The 23,813-nt window shown below is 50.5% G+C and overlaps 2 protein-coding genes across 5 annotated transcripts in view; one reads left to right on the top strand and one right to left on the bottom strand.

Annotated features, from left to right (window-relative positions):
* LOC119976643 (zinc finger protein 721-like) overlaps positions 1-23,813 on the bottom strand; it is a 999,221-nt gene that overhangs the window by 787,480 nt on the left and 187,928 nt on the right. The window lies entirely within an intron of this gene.
* On the top strand, positions 2,056-10,002 carry LOC119976639 (zinc finger protein 2 homolog). Of its 4 annotated transcripts, none has more exons than XM_038817280.1 (5): positions 2,056-2,082; positions 3,628-5,130; positions 7,798-7,905; positions 8,086-8,239; positions 8,330-10,002. In XM_038817280.1, exons 2-5 carry the CDS (start codon positions 4,090-4,092, stop codon positions 9,085-9,087), a joined length of 2,061 nt encoding a protein of 686 aa, XP_038673208.1. In that variant the 5' UTR covers positions 2,056-2,082; positions 3,628-4,089; the 3' UTR covers positions 9,088-10,002. The 4 variants fall into 4 exon arrangements, with proteins under 4 accessions (XP_038673208.1, XP_038673211.1, XP_038673210.1 ...); XM_038817282.1 differs by lacking the exon at positions 2,056-2,082 and adding an exon at positions 2,160-2,349; XM_038817283.1 differs by lacking the exon at positions 7,798-7,905.

The raw sequence follows: 23,813 nt of genomic DNA, 5'->3' as shown, positions 1-23,813 counted from the left end.
GTCCCTTTTTCTGCCTATATCGTTGGTACCAATCTGTACCATAATATCGGTCTGCTTAACCTCCCCTTCAGTATGGGTTTCCTCAGCGCGCTCCGGTTTCCTCCCACAGTCCAAAGATGTGCAGGTTAAGTGTATTGGCCATGATAAATTGCTCCTTGGTGTCCAGATTAGATTGAAGGGTTGCAGGGATAGGGCAGGGTGGGGTGGGTGAACATGGATGGCGTGCTCATTTAAAGGGCTGGTGCAGACTCGATGGGCCGAATAGTCTCCCTCTGCATTGTAGGGATTCTATGATTCTATGAGTTTGCCCTGCAGCTGTTCAGTGACATCCTTAACCCTGGTATACTCTTTTGCGGCCACAGAAACACCTGTCTGTTCCCTTTACAATTGAATACCCTCCAACTATAGCCCTGACATTCTTCCTCCTGACCTCTTGTGCAGCAGACCTACCCATGGTACCATGAAGCTGGCTGCCACTGCTTTCCCCGACACAGTCATCTCCCCTAACTGCATCCAAAACGGCATATCTGTTCAAAAAGGGGATGGCCACAGGGAACATCGGCACTACCTGCCTCCCTCTACTCTGCCTGGTACTCTGCCTTTTCTGCGTGTTCAAACCTCACCTGCGGTGTGACCATCTCACAGAACGTGCTGTCCATGACCTGCTCAGGTTCACCGATGGTCCAGCGCATCCACCCCAGCTCTCGCTCCAAAATGCGGTTCACCAGTCACTGCACTTGGACACTTCCTGCACACGTGGTCACCAGAGACAAGTGAAGCTTCCATGATTTGCCACGTAATACAGGAGGAGCATATCACCGGTGCAAGCTCTCCTGCCATGACTATCCTTAAGCTCGGAAGCTGAATCTTCACCGCAAGTGACCCCTGGACAGGGCCGGGCTGTAAGATACCAAACCACGGTGTATATACTCATATAATGAGCCCCAGCACACTCCCTCAGCCACCAAGTCCCTCTTCCAGGAATAAAGACACTCCGCAATCACTGGGTCAATCTCCCCTCTCCAGACTTCTCTGTCTCCTGTGACCCTCTCCCCTGTATATGTGCTGATCCTACTACTGCAGGTCATCGTTGCCTTGGATGCTGTGGGTCTTTCTCTTCTGATCTGCTGTCAAACACATCCGAGGCTACACATCCCACACTGATGATGTCGGTTTGAAAGCCTCAGAGGCTGAAAACTGCTGTTCCCACACTAGAAACCTCTGTCAAACATTTACCCAACGAACTGAGAGAGGGGGTGGGGGGGGGGGGGATTCTCCAATATTGGGCCCAAGAGTTCGCGCTGTTGTGAACGCCGTCGCGTTTCACGGGCCCGGTCACGTACGTTTTACGCCGCTCCAGCCTCCTTAGCGCTGCGCCAACCTGCACATACGCGGGGGACTTCTTTTGCGTGCTGGTCCCGACAAACATGGGGTCGGTGTTCAGGGGCTGGCCGTGCCAGGAAGAAGGCCCGGGGGGTGAGAGGCCGGCCCGCCAATCGGTGGGCCCCGATTGCAGGCCAGACACCATCGGATGCCCCATCTGGTGAAGGAGCCCCCTTTCTGCCCCCCCCCCCCCCCAGGCTGCCCCCTGATCGTTCCCGCAGAGTTCCCGCCAGCAGCAACCAGAGGTGAACGGCACCAGCGGGACTCTGCTGTATCAGAGCGGCCGCTCGACCAATCAGGGCTGGAGAATCGGCGACCCCGCCGGTTCCAGCGGCCCGTAGCCGGCGCTACGCCAAATGCGCCAGCGCAAATGGTGCCGATTCTCCGCACCTCGCAGAATCGCACGCCAGCGTCGTGGAGCGGTTGCGGTTCGGAGAATCGCCCCCAGCAGCTGCAATAAGTGAGACTTTATTCAGATGGGACAATGACAAGTTTAAATCCCCACCTGATCTGCTGCTCAAAGTCTCCGTTTCCCAGGTCAGTTTCCCAAACTTCAGGAAACTCCTGTTACTGCAGAAATATTTGGATTGTCTGTCAGAGACGTCAATCAGAGAGCCCACCCACTCTGCCCATTCTCTCCTCTTCCTCTACCACAGCTGCTTCACTTCCTGTAGGGACTCAAAACCAAGTCAGGAGATGGTGAGTGAAGGAGCAGAATTTACAATCATTACATTGCACAATATCCACACTAATGTTCAGGCAGTCTGACTATCCTGTGGGCAATCAGCTGTGGAAATGCCCCTTATGCTGTGTGAGAAGATCCAGCTCACAGACCTGTTTACTCGGTGCTTTGTGCTGAGCTGTTTGATTGGCTGTGTGTTGGATATTGAGTGTGTTTATTGGAAACATTTCCCTTCTGATTTCCAAGCTGAGTTTTGTTGATGGGTCATTGCTGAATATGAGAAGGTGAGGTGTAATTATCTGGGAGGGGCAGAGACACATTTATTGAAATGTCTTTTAATGTCTTTAAAGATTTTACCTGAAGGCCTCGGCCTTTCCCAGAAGCCTGGGCTTGGATTTGATAGTTTAGCCCAGTGCTGTGTGTGAGAGCTGAATTTGGGATGTGCAGTCTGAGTGAGTGCAGTGTGTCTAATTTCCCAGGATAAACCAGAACCCTTCAATCATAGAATCATATAATTTACAGTGCTGAAGGAGGACATTTGTCCCATTGAACCTGCACCAGCTCTCGGAAAGAGCACCGACTTAAGCCCACATCTCCACCCTATCCCCGCAATGCAGTAATCCCACCTAACCCTTTTGGACATTGAGGGCAATTTAGCATAGCCAGTCCGCCTAACCTGTACATCTTTGGGCAACCCAATAACACCATTTAAACTTTTGAAAATAATAATAATCATCTTTATTGTCACAAGTATGCTTCCATTAACACTGCAATTAAGTTACTGTGAAAAGCCCCGAGTCACCACATTCTGGCGCCTGTTTGGGTACAGGGAGGGAGAATTCAGAATGTCCAAATTACTGAACAGCACGTCTTTCGGGACTTGTGGGTGGAAACCGGAGCACCCGGAGGAAACACACGCAGATCTGGGGAGTACGTCTGATCTCCGCACAGACAGTGACCCAAGCCAGTTATCGAACCTGGGACCCTGGTGCGGTGAAGCAACAGTGCTAACAACTGTGCGGCTGTAGTGAAGCAAATTTTCCTCAGCGTCCAGGACTTCCTGCCGGGGTGTGGGTGGAGGGTTAAAATTATTTTGGTGCAAGTTAAATCATTGTCCAAATAATTTAGGAAAAAACAGGGAGCAATTTCAAAATCTCCCTTGAATTAACATTTCTCCTGAGTGCCTTTTATATTCAACACATACTCGAAGACTAAAACTGGTCTTCACCAGCACTGCTCGAGCACCTATTGAATTGATAGCCCGTTTTACACTCCACCCGACTGTCTTTTCCATTGCCCTCACGGTGCCTGGAAGATGTGATATGGATGGAGGAAAGAAAGTAGCCATATTGTCTGCCCTGGTCGCTATCCAGAATCCCTGCTGGAAACAGAGGGTGTGTGATAGTCAAGTGAGGAAACAGAAAGGACTTGTATCTGATCTCCCACACGGGAATAGCAGACTGAAGCTCACCGTGGAACAGTATCTGACTGAGGAGTCAGCCCTTTCAGCAAAGGAGGAGAGGGAGTTTGAGGAAATCATGTTTCCTTTTCCTATTTTACAGAAGGATTGCATTGGACTACACCAGACAATACCGAGAAGATAGACACCGCAGATAGATCACCCGAGGAATAACTGTCAACTGTGGGAAGACATCCACTCCCTTCACAGCATTGCTCAACACAGAGAAGGTTGGACAGTAAAACCATCATCTGGAAATTGTCAGTTCAGGGGAGCTTTGACATATCATCAGATCTGAAACTGGTCAGTGGTGTGGAGCTTTCCATCACAACCGACCTTTCTGAAGGTTCAGCTGTGGGTGATCAGTCAGGGTGAGGCTGGGAAGAATTGTGAGTGGGCTCCAAGTGTGGTGAGAGCTTCAAAAGTTAATTGAGCCTCATGAACCACTGATTCATTCCTACAGGTGAGATGCTGTTCAAGTTTGAGGTTTGTTGGTAACTCCACAAGCCCATAAGATCTGCGAGGGTGTGTTTGTTACAACTACTGTTAACACAAGGGCAGCCATATGGAAGAGAAACGGTTCAGGTGTGATGTTTGTGATAAAGGTTTTGTGACGTCAACGTCGCTTCTGAGGCACCAGATGATTCACACCGGTGATAAACCATTTAAATGTGAGGTGTGTGACAAGTCCTTCTTGGCATCATCGACTCTCAATCGACATCAACTTGTTCACACAGGTGAGAAACCCTTCACATGTGATGTGTGCGAGAAATCTTTCTCAGCATCATCGAATCTCCGTCAACACCAGCTCGTTCACACAGGTGAGAAACCCTTCACGTGTGATGTGTGTGAGAAGTCTTTCTCATCATCATCAAACCTCCGTCAACACCAGCTCGTTCACACAGGTGAGAAGCCCTTCACATGCGAGGTGTGTGACAAATCATTTATGTGGTCATCGAGCCTCAGTGAACACCAACGCCTTCACACAGGTGAAAAACCCTTCACATGTGATGTGTGTGAGAAGTCCTTTTCAGCGTCATCGAACCTCCGTCAACACCAGCTCCTTCACACAGGTGAGAAACCCTTCACGTGTGATGTATGTGAGAAATCCTTCTCCGCATCATCGAACCTTCGTCAACACCAGCTCGCTCACACAGGTGAGAGACGCTTCACGTGTGAGGTGTGTGACAAATCATTCACATGGTCATCAAGCCTCAACGAACACCAACGCCTTCACACAGGGCAGCAAGAGAAACCCTTCAGGTGTGATGTCTGTGAGATGACTTTCAATCGAAATTCCAATCTTCTATCACACCAGAGGATTCACACAGGGGAGAAACCCTTTGTATGTGAGGTGTGTGACAAATCATTTTCACAGTTAGGCACCCTCCGTAAACATCAACGCACTCACACAGGGGAGAAACCATTTACATGCGAGGTGTGTGACAAATCATTCTCGCAGTTGGCCAACCTCCGTAAACACAAACGTATTCACACAGGAGAGAAGCCATTCCCATGTGAGGTGTGTGACAAATCATTCTCGCAGCTATCGATCCTCCAGAGACATCAACGCACTCACACAGGAGAGAAACCCTTCCCATGCAAGGTATGTGACTAGTAATTCTCGGCTTCTTGCATACACCAACATATGATATATGGCAAATCGTTCCTTTAGTCACCTTCACACTGCAACACATTCACACAGGAGACAAACCATTCACATGTATGGTAAGGTAGAGAGGTAAAGTCGCTATCATCCCAGATGACCAGAGGCTGCTTTCCCCTTTGAGGTGGAGGGCTGACTGGTGGTGATTTAACTTGAGGATCACCACACCTCAGACGAGGGGCAAGGTTGAGAAGGTGGGCCTTCAATAACAACCTCAGCCGGTACAGGAATTGAACCTGCGCTGCTGGCCTCGATCTGCATAACAAACCAGCTGTCTAGCCAACTGAGCTTATCTGGAACCCAGCCCCCACATATATGGTATTTAACAAATCATTGTCGGCATAAACAGCCCTCTGGACACACTGGTGAGACACCATTCACATGTATGATATGCAGACTAATTACAGCCCCCACATGTATGATACCTAACAAATCATTGCTGGCCTAAATAGTCCTCTGCACAAACTAGTGAGAAACCATTTACATGTATGATATGCAGACAAATTATTTTCTGACTAATCAACACTTTGCACACATTAGTGAGAAACCATTCATGTGTGAGATGTGCGACAAACATTCTCACGGTCATCAGACCCCACAGACACCAGCTCATTCACACTGTGGCTCAACGTCCCTTACACTGAGAGTTGTCTGTGTTGTTTACCCTCCAGTGCTCACACAGGGGAACGGTCCTTCCAAAGCACTGTCTGTCTCAGCAGTGTCTGTCTCCAACCTCTCCCACCATCAGTCCAATTGTTTCAAAACGGTCAATTTAATCTTTGAACAGACGGTGAAACATCACCAAAAGACATCAATCTGTGCAGAAGCTGCTGTTTATACACAAATTTTCCCCCAATGGACAAGAGGAAATATCTGAATATATAGTTTGAAACTTTAGATTTTTGAGTTGAAAATACAGCAACATTATTTCACTTATTTTAGTGTGTTTTTATAAAATGCAGTTCCCAGGAGGCGAGGCAGGATTTTCCTATGTCCCCTATGGTGTTCTCTTTGGCAATCGAGACATTGGCGATTGCCTTGAGAGCCTCAGACGAGTGGAGAGGGATTGTGACGGGTGGAGTTGCTAAATTTGATGTTTTATTATTGGACGGCCAATTGGAGAAGGTATTGGTTTGGTTTGGGGACCAGGACTTTATTTAGGTGCAGATGGAGTCTGGGTCATGCAACGGGTTGTGTTTGGAGGCGCTGGTGATAGCACCTCTGCCATTTGCCCCAGCAAAATATTCTTTGAACCAAGTGGTCATCTCCACGTTAAAAATATGGCGGCAATTCCGTCTGTATTTTAAGTTTTGTGCAGTGTCAAGATGGGGCCCAATCTGTAGGAACCATTTGTTTGAGCTGGCGAGGGTGGAAGGGTTAGGGGCTGGAGAGGGGCGGGACCTATTTCTGGAAGGACGGTTTACCAGCTGGGAGGAGTTCAAAAGAAAGCAGGACTAGTGGGTTAGGACTGCTACCTCATGGCGCTGAGGTCCCAGGTTCGATCCCGGCTCTGGGTCACTGTCCGTGTGGAGTTTGCACATTCTCCCCATGATTGTGTGGGTTTCGCTCCCACAACCCAAAGATGTGCAGGGTAGGTGGATTGGACACGCTAAATGAAATGAAATGAAAATTGTTTATTGTCACAAGTAGGCTTCAATGAAGTTACTGTGAAAAGCCCCTAGTCGCCACATTCTGGTGCCTGTTTGGGGAGGCTGGTACGGGAATTGAACTGTGCTGCTGACCTGCCTTGGTCTGCTTTCAAAGCCCTGTGCTAAACCAGCCCCTCTGATCTAAATTGCCCCTTAATTGGAAAAAAATGAATTGGGTACTCTAAATTTATTTTTTAAAAAGCAGTGCTACTGCTGCCTACAATACTGAGGAATGAGGTTCAATCCCAGCCCCACGTCACAGTCTGCACAGGGAGAATGTGCAAACTCCGCACGGACAGTGACCCAGAGCTGGGATCAAATCCGGGTCCTCAGCGTCCTGAGACAGCAGTACTAACCACTGCACCACCATGCTGCCCTGGGGGTAGGGGGGTTGCTATAGTTATTAGTAGGAGCTTTTTTCTATTGACACCTGTACCTGCAAACTCCGCACAGACAGTGACCCAAGCGGTATACCAACAGCGTCAGGGTCTCTGGTTAGAATACCGCTTGGGTCACTGTCTGTGAGGGGTATGTTCTCCCGTGCCTGCAATGAACCAAGTGCTCTGGTTTCCTCCCACAAGTGCTTATTAGGTAATTTGAACATTCTGAATTCTCCATCTGTGTACCCAAACAGGCACCAGAATGTGGAGATGAGGTGATTTTCACAGTAACTTCATTGCAGTATTCATGTAAGCCAACTTGTGACAATAATAAAGATTATTATTGTTTTATTGTTTCGATTTGTGTGAAATGTTAAAAGTTCAATAAAAAATATTTCAAATAAAATCAAAAGAGGTTCCCTTGGAGATGGCTATGACTTTGTCATAAGTGTTCTCTGTAATCAAAAGTCCCCCTGGGAGCAGGCTGAAATCTGTCTCCAAAGCTCGGAAATGGGGCACAAGAGAGCACAGCAAAGTCTGGACCGTGATTTCCTTTTCATTCTCATTTGTTCCTTCAGGTGAAGCAATCCTTCAGGTGCAAGGTGTGTGACCAATCATTCTCAAAGTCATCAACGCTCCGTGTACACCAACGCGTTCACACAGCAGAGAAGCCTTTCAGCTGTGAGGTGTGTGACAAATCATTCTCGGTGTCATCGAACCTCCACAGATACCAATACATTTGCGTGGGGGGGTGGCAGAGACTCCTTTCATGTGCGAGGTGCATGTCAAATCAATCACGTGGTCTTTAAAACAGCACAGCAAAGTCTGCACCATGATTCATTTTTAATTTTAATTTCTTCCTTTAGGTAAAGCTGGCCCTTAACCCCCAGGAGCTCTCGTTGACTGGAGGGCGGGTTCCATACATCAAGGAGCTGTTGGAACGGGAAGAGTTCACGAGGAAGCTGTTTGGCCTCTCCAACCCGATAACCAATGGTGGATCAGATATGGGGATGAGCGAAGGTGATGTCAGCAGCTGAGTGTTTAAACCGTCAGGAGGAGAGTTAATTTATGCAACAAAATATAATAATTGCGATTTTCTTCCTCTGACAGATAAGCAGCTGTCCATGGACACATCAGATGGTGATGGAGGAGAGTTGGCAGCAGCGTCCGAGATTCCTGAAAGGGCTGATGAGGAAGGGACTGTGGTGAATACCTCACAGCAATGTGGCATGGCAGCTGCAGCGGAGGAGGGAGAGGAGTGTCAGAAGGATAAGATGTCCGATTTGGAGAGTGGCGTTGATGAGTTTAAGTTAAATATTATGGTTTGTGTGAAGAAGGAGGCCTGTGATGCTCTGGCTGCTGTGGTGGAGGGAGGGCGATCAGAACCTTCTGGAGGTGAGGAACTTGCGGCTTCAGGAGCAGAAGCTCCGTCGCCTCCAGGAGCACACGGACATCATCAGGCCCATGCTGCTGGTGAAGAAAATGAAGATGAAATGAAACCTTTTGAACGCTTAGATCAGGAACAGGCTCAAAGTACAGACAGTTCTCAGGCCACTTCTAACTTGCTTCAGCAAATTTTGACTGAATTTAAGATTGACGTTCGCCGGAATCTGCAAAGAAACAATGAGATTCTTCAGCATCATCTACAAAGAAATAATGAGATTCTTCAGCAGCAGAATGAGATTCTTTGTCAGCTTCTGCAAATAAGGAATGAAACTTTGAATGAAATGAGGCAGATTCTGTCTCAGATTTTAGCACCTGCAGCTTCTGGCCAGCAGCAGCCCAATGCAGAGACAACTGCTAATGGACATGCCTCTGGTACAGGAGAGGTCACGTCACAGGATCGGGGGAGACACAGAAGGAAGTAGGGTTCCTCCCACCAACACTGCCTCATTCTCCACACTCCTGTTTTATCATGACGGAAATGTTTTCCTCTGTCGGTCTGGATTGTTGCCATGACAGAGAGCCTCTCTATCATGAAGAAAATGGCCGAAATTTAGAAGACTCGCCCCCTGATCCTATTTCCCTGGGATCAAAAATGGTCCATGTTGGGTTTTGCACATTTCACAGAGGCAACTGTCCATAGAAATCAGCAGCTAACTCCACTCGTGTGTGTCCAGAAGATAGTTTTAAGGGATTCATATCTGTATGGGTAAACATTGGAAAGTACATATTGTCAACCAAAAGTACAAAAATTGCGAAGTGATCTTTCTGAGTCAATGACCAGAGACATTAATTTAAAAATGCTGGTCAGTAAAATTACACAAGGAGTAGTAGTTTGAGAAAAGGGAAGTTAACAGTTTGTCAAAGACCAATCAAAATCTACTGGGAACTGGACTGAGATAATTCAGAAATTGTGAAAACAAATTGAAGGATTAGAATGAATTATGTCACTTCAGAGAGCAGAAGTGAGTGACATCGCTCATGGAATTGAAAATACTTTGTTTGAAACTGATTGGAAGAAACATCGAGATCACAACCAGTTCAAAGTGTCATTTGTAAAATCTGGAGTAGATTCCGGAAAGCAAGCTGCTAAACATTACTACGAGAGAAGATTTGGGAGTGCCGCCTGGAAACTCTCATATGACAATCATCTGGGGGAATTCTGAGCAGGAATCAGAAGACACTAACTTTGTGTGTTAATGAGACCATTGTAACTTCAAACGTACTTTGTCATCCATATAAAACCTGTGTGTGATTTCTAAGGTAAAGGAGTATAGGAACATTGTATTAAAATCCATTTTTCATGTTTAATAAATGTTTTTTCTTGTTGTTAAAACTAAGTCACTGTCCTGTGACTCTGTCTCTCCACGTTTGTTTTTATAAAAGCAAACGTTAGGGTTTCTTGAGCCAGGGTTCCATGCTGGGATCATCCTATCCAGTTACAACATCAACTGGGATCGTAACATGTAAAAACATAAAAAAGAAAAGTAAGGTTAAGGGGGGAGGTTGTTGGGTTACGAGTATAGGGTGGATACGTGGGTTTGAGTAGGGTGATCATTGCTCGGCACAACATCGAGGGCCGAAGGGCCTGTTCTGTGCTGTACTGTTCTATGTTCTATGTGGTTTTGGGGTGAGATGTCTGAAAGCCAACATGTGCAGACTTGAGTCATGAGGAACTGGTCTGAACTCCATGAAGTCGTTTGGGGAGTTAGAGTGCGCTTGTGGTCCCCAGACACCTTTTGGCAGCTGAGTTGTCCATTGGGAAAAGTAAGATTAAGATGTCTTTTGCGATTATTAAAAGTAGACAATCCAGAGGGCAACAAAATGCACGTAGGGTCAGTTAAACAAAGGACAAACTAAACCTCTCTGTATAATAAAGGAAATTAGCACAGGCGAGAAAAATGTGATGTGTTTTTATACAACTGTTCATAAATATGGGAAATGCCAACAAAAAGATTTTTTTTTAAAGTAGGCAGTGAATATGTGTGGAAACTGCATAAATGCATTGGAACTGAGAGCTCACTGAAACTCAAACAATTGCCAAAAGTGTCAAGGTGAACTGCCAAGTCCAAAAGGCATTTCAAATCTCTTTGATTCTTTGAAGAAACTATTTTGAATGTTAAAATGATTGCATTTGAGGGCAGCACGGTAGCATGGTGGTTAGCATAAATGCTTCACAGCTCCAGGGTCCCAGGTTCGATTCCCGGCTGGGTCACTGTCTGTGCGCAGTCTGCACGTCCTCCCAATGTGTGCGTGGGTTTCCTCCGGGTGCTCCGGTTTCCTCCCACAGTTCAAAGATGTGCGGGTTAGGTGGATTGGCCATGCTAAATTGCCCGTAGTGTCCTAAAAAAAGTAAGGTTAAGGGGGAATTCTTGGGTTACAGGTGTAGGGTGGATACGTGGGTTTGAGTAGGGTGATCATTGCTCGGCACAACATCGAGGGCCGAAGGGCCTGTTCTGTGCTGTACTGTTCTATGTTCTATTTCATGGTGTCTGCTGACATAAGCTTCTGGAATTTAAAAAAAATTTAGAGCACCCAATTATTTTTTCCAATGAAGGGGCAATTTAGCGTGGCCAATCCACCTACCCTGCATATCTTTTTGGGTTGTGGGGGTGAGACCCACGCAGACATGGGGAGTGACCCGGGGCTAGGATCAAACCCAGGTCCTCGTGCTAACCACTGTGCCACCGTGCCATCCTAAGCCTCGGGAATTGATTGGATTAGATCAGCATGACAGATTTCATGGCCAGCCATGATCACAGTTGGGTGCCTGCAATTTCAGTTTGATTCATAGTGGGACTATGAATGTCTTTGTTTTCATAGGGGACTATGGCATTGAATGAAAGCTTTGTTATATGAGATAATGTAATTGAAGGAAAGTTAATGTATTGGTTTTTTTGTGAATTTTGTTTGAGTAAATGTTGTTCAAAGAAATAACGTCTGCAATAGACACTTGGAGCTTCATTTTATTAAACTTCAGCATGGGTTCTGAGGACTGCCCATTGTGGGTGCTGGGTGAGTTGGTATCGGTGGAATGGGTATTGGCAGAATGGGTTGGTTCGAATTGGCATTGGAACAATATATCTGGACTGGGGGTGGGGGGTGGGGTGGTGGGGGGGGGGGGGTGGCAGAGGTTTGCAAGGAGGATATGAGGAGTCATGGGTGGAAGGCATAGAATGACATAGAGGCTACGAAGGACCATGCTGGTTGGAGCGTCACTTAGAATGGATGGAATGTGGGGAGCGTGTGAGTGGTGACGGCTGTTTTATTTTTCTTTGTTTTTTAAACTGTGATATAGTGCCGATTCTCTGAGACAGGCATTCCACTCAGCCCACCTCCTCACCCAGCATCCTCCTCACTGATTCCAGGGTCACCCGGCCCGACTCGAGGGGACTCCACAAACCTGGAAAGAATGTCCCAACTTCCAGGCTCTTTCTCCCGTGTTGGGTTTGCTCCAGTCAAACAGTTCAGCACCAAGAGGGAGACAGATGGGGAGAGGGGCACAGCAGAGAGGGAAAGATGATATGCACCCAATGTTTGGGCATTGACTCGTGATGAGGTGGGGATATTGTGTTGATATACCCACATCTTCATGTCTGACAGCCCTGCCCTGTCGAGGGGTCAACTCCTGTGAAGGTTCAGCTTCGCTTGGCTCCAATTTCAGAGACTCAACATTTACCTCATCCCTTCGCTTCTCAGGGGACGTCCTGGTCTAGTCGTCTCTCTCTCGAGACAGCTCCGGTCCATTAACCTCTCCCAGGACATCCCTGTCCATTCACATCTCCTGGGGCGCCCCGCTCCATTCTTCCCTCCAGGAACATCTTCAGTACATTCGCCTCTCGGGACGTCTCCGGTCCATTCGCCTCTTTCGGGACGTCTCCAATCCATTCGCCTCTATGGGGACATCTCCAGTCTGTTTGCCTCTCTCTCGGGACGTCTCCGGTCCATTAACCTCTTCCAGAACGTCCCTGTCCATTCACACCTCCTGGGGCGCCCCGCTCCATTCTTCCCTCCAGGAACATCTCCAGTCCATTCGCCTCTCTGGACATCTCCGGTCCATTTGCTTCAATTGGGACGTCACCAGTTCATTCACCTCTATTGGGACGTCTGCGATCCATTCGCCTCTTTCGGGACGTCTCCGGTCTGTTCGCCTCTCTCTCAGGACATCTCTGGTCCATTCGCCTCTCTCGGGACATCTCCTGTCCTTTCGCCTCTCTCGGGATGTCTCTAGTCCATTTTCCTCTCCTGGTTTCTCTTCTAGAATGTCCCGGATCTTATTTGAGAGTGATATTGTTCAGTGCGCAGTACACCAGGACGATAGTGACATTCTCTTCCGGTGGCAGCCATGGACCATTTTCTGTTTTTTCGGATTTTATGGGATAAATCAGTGAAGAGACAGTAAGGAGAAATCCCCCTCCGGTGTGAGCAAAGTCCTATACGGGAGACGCAATCAGAGCTGGTAACACGGGATAGCATCGCGGGGCAGAAGGGCCGTGGGGAGCTGACACAGTGGTCGACGGATCAGCTGGTGAGGTTTTTCGAGGACTGCTTCGCCAAGCTGAAGGAGGACACGCTGGACCCGATTAAGGCTTTGATTGATCAAGTGGTTCAGAATCAGCAAACCCAGGGGAGAGCGATTCAGGAGGTGGAACAAAAGTTGTCCGAGCACGAGGAGTACATAACCGTACTGGAAAACAATGTGGGAATGACGACCGCCAGAAAAGAATGCAGGAAAAGCTGGAGAATAGGTCCAGGAGGCAGAATCTCAAAATTGTTGGTTTCCCTGAAGGCAGTGAGGGATCGGATGTGAGGGCTTATGTGATGGACATGTTGGAGAAGTTGATGGGGACTGGGGCATTCCCTCGGCCCCTGGAATTGGACAGAGCAAACAGAGCCCTTGCGAGGAAGCCTGGAGCAAATGAGCCGCCGAGGGCCATGGTGGTACATTTTCACCGTTTCATGGACGAGGAACACGTTTTGCAGTGGGCCAAGAAAGAATGGAGAAGCAAGTGGGAGAAATGTGAGTTTGTGTCTATCAGGACCTGGGAGCGGATTTGGCCAAGAGGCGAGTCGGGTTCAACCGGGCAAAAACGACCCTCTTTAAGAAGGGGTGAAGTTCGGGATGCTGTACCCAGCCCGTCTGTGGGTCACACATGAGGAACGGGACTTCTACTTTGAAACGTCAGACAAAGTATGGACCTTTATTAAAGAAATTAAGTTGAAGGCAAATTAAAAGACACTGAAGCCTGTGGCGGCGATTTGTAATGTTGGATTGTATACATTTAAGTACTTCTATATGAAATAATGGGATGTGTGGATGGTTAATGGTTGCTTTGACTTGCAGGGACCTTGTTAGAGGTAGGGATGGGCTTTGAATTTGGTTCTGCTTTTTGGGGTGACTATTTTTCTAAAGTGGCTGTTTCTTCACTTTCTTTCTGTTGTTTGTTTCCCAGGGAATCAAATGCTTTTAAAATGTTTATTCATGTTGGGGGGGGGGGGGGGGGGGGGAGAGAGAGAGAGAGAGAGAGAGAGAGAGTACAATAGGGAGACAGACTGCTTGGTGCCAGGGGCAGGAGGACAAGTCAGCATGGGTCAGTTGACTCTCGGAAGCGCTGTTGGGGGGTGTGTGGTGGTATGATTTGCATAGCTGCCATTGGTGCAGAACAGCGGCTTACCATTGGCCCTGGTCGGTCATGTGCCTCTCGACCGATTGGTTGAGACCAGTCATGTGATGGCTCTCCGATTGGTCGAGAGGCTGAGTTAACCACGCCTCCATACCGAGGTATAAATAGTCGGAACGCCTGGCGGTCGTCCATTTTATTGTAGTCAACCGCAGGGCTAAGTTCTAGCTTATTAAAGCCTAACTTTTGTATAGCAACTTGTCTCTCGTGCAATTGATGGCTCATCAAGGTGTTAAGCTGGATCTTGACTTGGGGGATTGGGTTTCTAGTGTTGTTGCTGGGGGGGGGGGGTGGGGGGGGAGAGGGGGAGCTGCTCTGCTGACAGGGGAGGAACTGTTACTTGGGGACAAAGGGGAGGTCGAGAACGGCGACTGCCCGAGTGGGGACTCAAGAAAGCGGAGGGCGCTAGCCTGAGGCTGGCCTAAAAAGGGTGATGGCTAGTCGGGGGTGGGGGGGGGGGGGGGGGGGGGGGGGAGATGTTGGAAGCCTTCCGTCCAGACTGATCACATGGAACGTGAGAGGACTGAATGGGCCGGTCAAGAGGGCTCGCGTGTTTGCGCATTTGAGGGAGCTGAAGGCGGACGTGGCAATGCTACAAGAGACACACCTAAAGGTTACAGACCAGACGAGATTGAGGAAGGGGTGGGTCAGCCAAGTGTTCCACTCAGGACTGGACTCTAAGACCAGGGGAGGTAGCGATCTTGATCAGCAAACGAATGACATTCGAGGCAGGGAGAATCATGTCAGACAAGGGGGGTAGGTACATAATGGTGAGTGGGAAGCTGGAGGGTGTGCGAGTGGTACTTGTGAACACATATGCTCCGAATTGGGACAACGTGGAATTTATGAGGTGGGTGTTAGGTAAGATCCCAGACTTACAGTCACATAACCTGATCTTGGGAGGGGATTTCAATACAGTAATAGATCCGGAATTGGACCGGTCAAAACCCAGGACAGGGAGGAGGCCGGCTCGCGGTCTTAGCCAGGATAGTGGAGAGGGAAGTGGACCCGGACCCTTTGGTGGCGATATTTGGGGTTTCAGAGAAGCCAGAGCTCATGGTGAGGAGGAAGGCCGATGTCTTGGCCTTCGCCTCTCTGATTGCACGGCGACGAATTTTGCTGGAGTGGCGGTCAGCATCGCCACCGGGGTCAGTTGATTTGTTGGGAAGAATATTTCCCGGGGTCTTTATTTGCTGTAACCTACTTTGATACAAGTTTGAATAAAATGGGGTTTTTAAAAAAAAGGGAGGGGGCCGGCTGCGGCAAAGGAATTGAAGAGTTTTATCGAACAGATGGGGGGAGTAGACCCATGGAGGTTTGCACGGCCGAGGACGCAGAAGTATTCCTTTTTTTCACAAGGTATACTCTTACTTCGACATTTTTGTTCTGAGCAGGGCGCTGATACCGAAGGTGGTGGACACTGAGTACTCAGCAATTGCAGTGTCATGCCCCACACTGGGTAGATCTACGGGTTAATGTGGAGAGACGGCAACGCCCGCTGTGGAGACTTGATGTGGAGTTGCGAGCAGACAAAGTGATTTGTGGGCGGGTTAACAAGTCCATCCAGAACTACCTGGAAACAAATAATATGGGGGAGGTCTCTGCAGCAACTGTCTGGGAAGCTTTGAAGGCAGTAGTCAGAGGGGAATTAATCTCGGTACGAGCCCACAGAGAAAAGGTGAAACGGGCTCAGAAGACCAGGTTAGTTGAGGAGATACTCCAGGTGGACAGGAGATACTTGGAGGCCCCAGAAGTGGGGCTCTTTAGAGAGCGGCGGAGGTTACAGGTGGAGGTCTCGCTCTACGTAGATGACCTACTCTTGTACATTTCAGACCCATTGGAGGGGATGGGGGAAGTAATGCGAATCGTGTGGGAATTTGGCACTTTTTCGGGGTATAAGTTGAACATGGGGAAAAGCGAGATGTTTGTGATCCAGGCAAGAGGACAGGAGAAGAGACTGGGAGAGTTGCCGATTAGAATGGTGGGGAAGAACTTTTGATAGCTGGGAATCCAGGTGGCCCGGGAATGGGAGGTACTGCACAAGTTAAACCTATCCCAGTTGGTTGAACAAATGGAAGGGGACTTTAAGAGATGGGATATGCTCCTGCTATCACTGGCGAGGAGGGTATAGACCGTGAAAATGATGGTCCTCCCCAGATTTCTGTTTGTCTTTCAGTGCCTCCCCCATCTTCATCCCAAAGGCCTTTTTCAAGCGGGTGAATAAGGTTATTTTGGGCTTTGTGCGGGCGGGTAAAACCCCGTGAGTGAATAAGGTGCTGCTGGAGTGCAGTCGGGGGGACGGTGGGTTGGCGCTGCCAAACTTCTGCAATTACTACTGGGCGGCTAATATAGCCATGATTAGGAAGTGGGTAGTGGGGGAGGGGTCGGTATGGGAGCGGATGGAGATGACGTCATGTAAAGACACCAGTTTGGGAGCACTGCTAACAGCACATCTACCGTTCTCGCCACCCCGATACTCCACAAGTCCGGTAGTAGTGACGGCTCTGAGGATCTGGGGGCAATGGAGGTGATATAAGAGAGTGGAGGGAGCATCGATTTGGACCCTGATTTATAATAACCACAGGTCTGTACCGGGTAGGCTAGATGGCGGGTTCTGGAGTTGGCAGAAGGCAGGAATTGGAAGGATGGGAGATCTATTTATAGACGGGAAAGCTTGAAAGCTTTGGAGGATAAATTAAATTGCCAGGAGGAAATGGTTTTAGGTATTTGCAGACTTTCTGAGAAAACAGGTGCCGGCCTTTCTGCTGCTGCCACCACGGGGGATACAGGATAGAGTAATTTCCAGTACCTGGGTGGGAGAGGGGAAGGTATCGGATATTTACCAGGAGCTTTCGGAGGTGGAGGAAACCCTGGTGGAGGGGCTTTTAAGGGCTAGTGGGAGGACAAGCCAGGGGGAGTGATAGAGGTGGCGCTATGGGCGGATGCCCTAAGCAGGGTTAATACCTCCTCATCATGCGCCAGGCTTAGCCTGGTACAATTTAAGGTAGTCCACCGGGCACACATGACAGTGGCTCGGATGAGTAAGTTCTTCGGGGTTGAGGATAGGTGTGCTAGATGCGCGGGAAGCCCAGCAAATCATTTTTAAAAAAACGTTTTATTCAAATTTTCACAAAATATCAATAACAAAAAATACGAAGAAAGAACCCCCCCCCCGGCATGTATACAAAAAAGAAGAAATAAATTAACGGCCGTCATTAGCAAAGAGCAAATATACATGTCCCTTCAGCCCAAAACAAAGAGACGACCCCCCTCCCCTCCCCCCCAGGGTTGCTGCTGCTGCTGGCCTTTTTCCACTGTTCTGCCAGGAAATCTTGGAATGGTTGCCACCTCCTGAAGAATCCCTTAGTGATCCCCTTAGGGCAAATTTCATCCTCTCCAATTTAATAAACCCCGCCATATCGTTGATCCAGGCCTCCACGCTTGGGGGCCTCACATCCTTCAACTGAAGAAGAATCCTCTGCCGGGCTACTAAGGACGCAAAGGCCAGAATGCCGGCCTCTTTCACCTCCTGCACTCCCGGCTCCTCAGCAACCCCAATATTGTGAGCCCCCAGCCCGGTTTGACCCTGGATCCTATCACCCTCAACACCATCCTTGCTACACCCTTCCAGAATTCCCCCAGCACTGGGCATGCCCAGAACATATGGACATGGTTTGCTGGACTCCCTGAGCACCTAATACACCTGTCATCGCTCCCAAAGAACCGGTTCATCCTTGTCCCAGTCATGTGGGCCCTATGCAGCACCTTAAACTGTATGAGGCTAAGCCTCGCACAAGAAGAGGAGTTCACCCTTCCTAGGGCGTCCGCCCACGTCCCCTCCTCAATCTCCTCACCCAGCTCCTCCTCCCATTTACCCTTCAGCTCCTCCACCGAGGCCTCGTCTACCTCCTGCATCACTTGGTACGTTGCCGAGATCCTCCCCTCTCCAACCTACACCCCTGAGAGCACCCTGTCCTGGACCCCACGCGGCGGCACCAGAGGGAACTCCGTCACCTGCCAAACGCCCTCACCTGCATATATTTGAAGGTGTTCCCTGGGGGTAGCCCGAACTTTCCTTCCAGCTCACCCAGGTTCACAAACTTCCCGTCTACAAACAGGTCCCTCAATCTCCTAACACCTGCCCTATGCCAACTCAGGAACCCGCCGTCAATTCTCCCCAGGACAAACCGGTGGTTCCCCCGTATCGGGGACCCAATCGAGGCCCCCACCTCCCCCCTGTGCCGCCTCCATTGCCCCCAAATTTTGAGGGTAGCCGCCACCACCGGGCTTGGAGGGAGTGGCAGCGCCGCCGTTACAGCGCCTCCAGGCTCGTGCCCACACAGGACGCCATCATCCTCTTCCATGCTGCCCCTTCCCCGTCCATCACCCATTTACGCACCATTGCTGCATTGGCAGCCCAATAATATCCACAGAGGTTGGGCAGCGCCAGTCCCCCCCTATCCCTGCCCCGCTCCAGGAACACCCTTCTCACCCTCTGGGTCCCGTGCACCCACACAAACCCCGTAATGCTCCTGTTAACCCGCCTGAAAAAGGCCTTCGGGATAAGGATGGGGAGGCATTGGAACAGGAACAGAATCTCGGGAGCACCGTCATCTTGACTTGATTGCACCCTACCCGCCAGAGACAGCGGCAACTGTCCCATCTCTTAAACTCCTCCTCCAATTGCTCCACCAGCCTTGTGAGGTTAAGCTTATGCAAGCCCCCCCCCCCCCCCCCCCCCCCCCCCCCCCACCACCCCCCCCCCCCCCCCCCCCCCAGCTCCTGGCCACCTGGACCCCCAAGTACCTGAAGCTCCTCTCCGCCCTTTTTAGTGGGAGCCTACCAATCACCCCCTCCTGATCCCCCGGGTGTACAATGAACAGCTCGCTCTTCCCAAAGTTAAGCTTATACCTTGAGAAATCCCCAAATTCCCTGAGAATCCTCATCACCTCCGGCTTTCCCCCCACCAGTTCCGCCACATACAACAATAGGTCATCCGCATAGAGCGACACTCGGTGTTCCTCCCCACCCCGCACCAGCCCCCTCCAGTTCCTTGACTCCCTCAGCGCCATGGCCAGGGGTTCAATTGCTAGCGCAAAGAGCAGGGGGGACAAGGGTCACCCCTGCCTCGTCCCTCGGTATAACTGAAAATACTCCCCCTCCTACCCGTCCTGGATCTGGATCGATCCAGTGCCAGATCCAGCACCTTGTTAAAATCCCCCCCATTATCAGGCCCCCCCGCCTCCAAATCTGGAATCTGGCCCAACATGCGCCGCATAAAACCCGCATCGTCCCAATTTGGGGCGTATACATTGACCAGCACCACCCGCTCCCCCTGCAGCTTGCCGCTTACCATCACATACCTCCCGCCGCTGTATGCCACCACATTCGACGCCTCAAACGACACCCTCTTCCCCACCAGGATCGCCACCCCCCGATTTTTTGCATTCAGCCCCGAATGAAACGCCTGGCCTACCCATCACTTCCTCAACCTGACCTGATCCGTCACCTTCAGGTGCGTCTCCTGAAGCATAGCCACGTCCGCCTTCAGCCTGAAGGTGCACAAACACGGGGGACTGTTTGACCGGCCCATCCAGTCCCCTCACATTCCAGGTTATCAGCCGGATCAGGGGGGTTACCTGCCCCCCTCCCCCACCAACTAGCCATTACCCTTCCTCGGCCCGCCACATGCCCGCGTCCCCCGCTCAGCCCGTTCCCCACGGCGGCAAACCCCCATCCCGACCCCCTCTACGTATTCCAGCTCTTTCATGGCCATTCCAGCAGCAACCCGGTACCCCCCCACTCCCTAGCTAGGACCCCCCCCCTAGCTGCGTTGTTCCCTCCATTGCACTCCCACAAGTCAGCTGACTCCTGCTGACCCCGGCCACTCCCGCCTCTCCTCCGACCCCTGCCAGCGTGGGGCTTCCCTTTCTCCCCAGTGTCCACGAGCAGCCTTTGTCCTCCCCCTCCCGCTCTCAAGCGGGAAAAAGCCCACGCTTCCCAGCTCTGGCCCTGCCCCCTTCAACCCTCAGCGCGGGGAAAAAGCCCGCGCTTTCCACCTGTCTGACCCCACCTCCTCTAAAGCAGCTCCCTTTACCAGCCCGGTCCCCTCGCGGGGCCACAACCCCCCTTCCCGCCATCAGCCCCCCGCACTGCAGGTCTACCCCCCTCATCGAGCCCATCCAACAAACCCAAGCAGAAAACAGTAAACAGTGCCCCACCCGCCCTGAAAACAACAAAGAACCAACATTAAACAGAAAGCCCCCCCTCAAAATATAACACAGTTACATGCAGACCCCCGCACCCAACCCTCAGTTTGAGTCCAACTTCTCGGCCTGCACAAAGGCCCACGCCTCCTCCGGAGACTCAAAGTAAAAGTGTCAGTCCTTGTAGGTGACCCACAAACGCGCCGGCTGTAGCATGCCGAACTTCACTCCGTTCCTGTGCAGCGCCGCCTTCGTCCGATTGTACCCGGCCCTCTTCTTAGCCACCTCCGCACTCCAGTCCTGGTAGATCCGTACCACCGCGTTCTCCCACCTGCTGCTCCGCTCCTTCTTGGCCCACCTGAGCACACACTCCCGGTCAGCAAACCGCTGGAACCGCCCCAGCACACCCCGTGGCAGCTCATTCGGCTTGGGTCTTCTTGCCAATATTCTGTGGGCCCCCTCCAGCTCCAGGGGCCCGTGAAAGGACCCAGCTCCCATCAGCGAATTTAGCATGATGACCACGTTGACCCCCATGTCTGACCCCTCCAGCCCTTCCGGAAGGCCCAGGATCCGCAGATTTTTCCACCTCGACCGGTTCTCCATCTCCTCGAACCTCGCCTGCCATTTTTTATGGAGCGCCTCGTGCGCCTCCACCTTCACCGCGAGGCCTAAGGTCTCGTCCTCTCTTTCGGAGGTCTTTTGTCGGATCTCTCGGATCGCCACCACCTGGGCCGTCTGGGTCTCCAGCAGCTTGTCAATTGAAGCCTTCAACGGCTCCAGCAGCTCCGCTTTAAGCTCCCTGAAGCAGCGCTGGAGTCTCCTGCTGCTCCTGCGCCCACTGCCTCCATGCCGCCTGGTCTCTGCCCGCCGCCATCTTGTGCTTCTTCCCTCGCACCTGCTTTGGCGCTGCAACTACTTTCTTACTCGCCCCACTCCTGGTCCAGGCCATATACTACTGGGGAAGTGTTGCTGACTCCTTCCCACGTCGGGAAACGTCGAGAAAGTACCGCTGGGGGCCCCAAAAAGAGCCCAAAAGTCCGTTCCTGGTGGTAGCTGCCGAACGTGCGGCTTAGCTCCGCATAGCCGCAACCGGAAGTCCCCGGAAGCCCAGCAAATCATGACCACATGTTTTGGGCATTTCTGGAGCTTGGAGGGTTTTGACAGGATTTTGCTGAGGCAAAGTCCACGGTGCTAAAAACACGGGTGGCGTCGACTCCGGAGGTAGCGACTTTGGAGTGTCGGAAGATCCGGGAGTTCAGGGGACGAAAGAGGCTGATGTCTTGGCCTTTGCCTCCTTGATAGCCCGGAGACGGATCTTGTTGATGTGGAGGGACTCGAAGCCCCCGAGTGTAGAGACCTGGGTTAGTGACATGGCTGCGCTTCTCCGTCTCGAGAAAATAAAGTTTGCCTTAAGAAGGTCAATTTTTTAAAAAATATATATTTTTATTCTCCTTTTTCACATTTTCTCCCAAATGTACACCCACCAACAATAAACAATAATCAGCAACAAATATGTCAATCGCCACAACAATAACAAAGATCCCATCCTCCCACCAAACCCCAAACATTAGACCGCCTGTTTAAACAAATCACAAAAAGGAATCAGGGATTACCCATAGTCACCCTTAATACACACAGCCCCCCCTCCTCCCAACCCTCCCACCCACCCATCCCCCCCCCCCCCCCCAACTAATGTTCGATGCACTGAAAGTGCATAATGAATAATGCCCATGAATTATAGAACCCCTCCATCCTTCCCCTCAGTTCAAACTTAACCTTCTCAAGGGTCAAGAATTCCAACAGGTCCCCCCGCCACGCCAGGCCACAGGGTGGAGAGGCTGCTCTCCATCCCAACAGGAACTGACTTTGGGCGATCAACGAGGCAAAGGCTACGATATCTACCTCCGCCCCAGTTTCCAACCCTGGCTGGTCCGACACCCCGAATATGGCCTCCCGGGTACCTGGGTCCAGTTTCACGGGCACCACTTTGGAAATTACCTTAAAAACCTCCTTCCAGTAATCCTCTCACTTTGGACAGGACCATAACATATGAACGTGATTAGCGCCCCCCCCCCCCCCCCCCCGCAACGTTCACACACATCTTCTACTCCTTCAAAGAATCAGCTCATCCTCGCCCTCGTGAGGTGTGCTCTGTATACCACCTTCAGCTGTATCAGCCCCAACCTCGCACATGAGGTGGAGGCATTTACTCTCCAGAGCACCTCACACCAGAACCCCTCCTCTATAACCTCTCTCAACTCTTCTTCCCACTTTGCTTTGATCCCTTCCAGTGGTGCCTAATCCTCTTCCAAAATACCTCAGTATAGCACTGACATTACCCCTTTCTCCAGTCCCCCTGTCGTCAGCACCTCGTCCAGCAATGTGGAGGCCTGTTCCTCCAGGAAGCTCTGTATCTCCTTTCTGGCAAAATCTCGAACCTGTATGTATCTATAGTTTCCCTGCTCCAGCCCATACTTTGCTTCCAGCTCCTTCAATCCTGCAAACCGTCCCTGGCTCAAATCTGTGGTTCCCCGAATTGGCATTTCCCTTGACCCTGCCCCCAACCCAAAGTGTTGGCGAAACTGCCTCCAAATTCTCAATGAAGCTATTATTACCGAAGAGGGTCAATGTTAACAGAGGTTGGGGAGGGAGGAGTTTTGTAAGAGGAAGTGGTGGGGAGGGGTCGGGGGGGGGGGGGGGGGGGGGGGGGGAGCTTGGGTGTCATTTACGGTACCCTTTCGGGGATTGGGTGGCATTGAATATTCGGGGGAGGGGGGGTGACTCTATTGGTCAATGGTGACCATAGGCGATTCCTGATTCCTTTTTCTTCTCCTTTGTTTGTCCCACCGTGGGAGGGTTTGTTTTTTTGATGCTTATATTTTCAGGTGAGTCGTTGTTTGGGGTGGTGGGAGGATGGGATCGTTGTTGTTGATAAGGGAATTGACTTTGTATTTGTTACCGTTTACTGCTTGTTAGTGGGTGTAAATTTTGAAGAAAATGTTGAAATGGAGAATAAAAATATTTTACAATAAAAAAGAGGGTCAATGTTAGGATTCACCCGGAGGTGACAGCCGTTCGTCGACTTTCTCAGGGAAAATTAAAATGTCACCAGATGGCAGTATTCCGGGTGGGGTGGGGGTGGGGCGCGGATTGTTGTATGGTTGAGGTGCGTGAAGATTGGGCTGGGGCGGAGAAATGTTTATTTTACCATGTTGATGCCACTGTTTATGCTACTGTTATAAAAATTTTCAAATACCTCAAAAA

The sequence above is a fragment of the Scyliorhinus canicula genome, chromosome 13 (genome assembly GCF_902713615.1).
Source record: "Scyliorhinus canicula chromosome 13, sScyCan1.1, whole genome shotgun sequence".
In the NCBI taxonomy this organism is placed as follows: domain Eukaryota; kingdom Metazoa; phylum Chordata; class Chondrichthyes; order Carcharhiniformes; family Scyliorhinidae; genus Scyliorhinus; species Scyliorhinus canicula.
The sequence above is the reverse complement of the archived record's forward strand: the minus strand, read 5'-3'. Positions and strand labels throughout refer to the sequence as shown.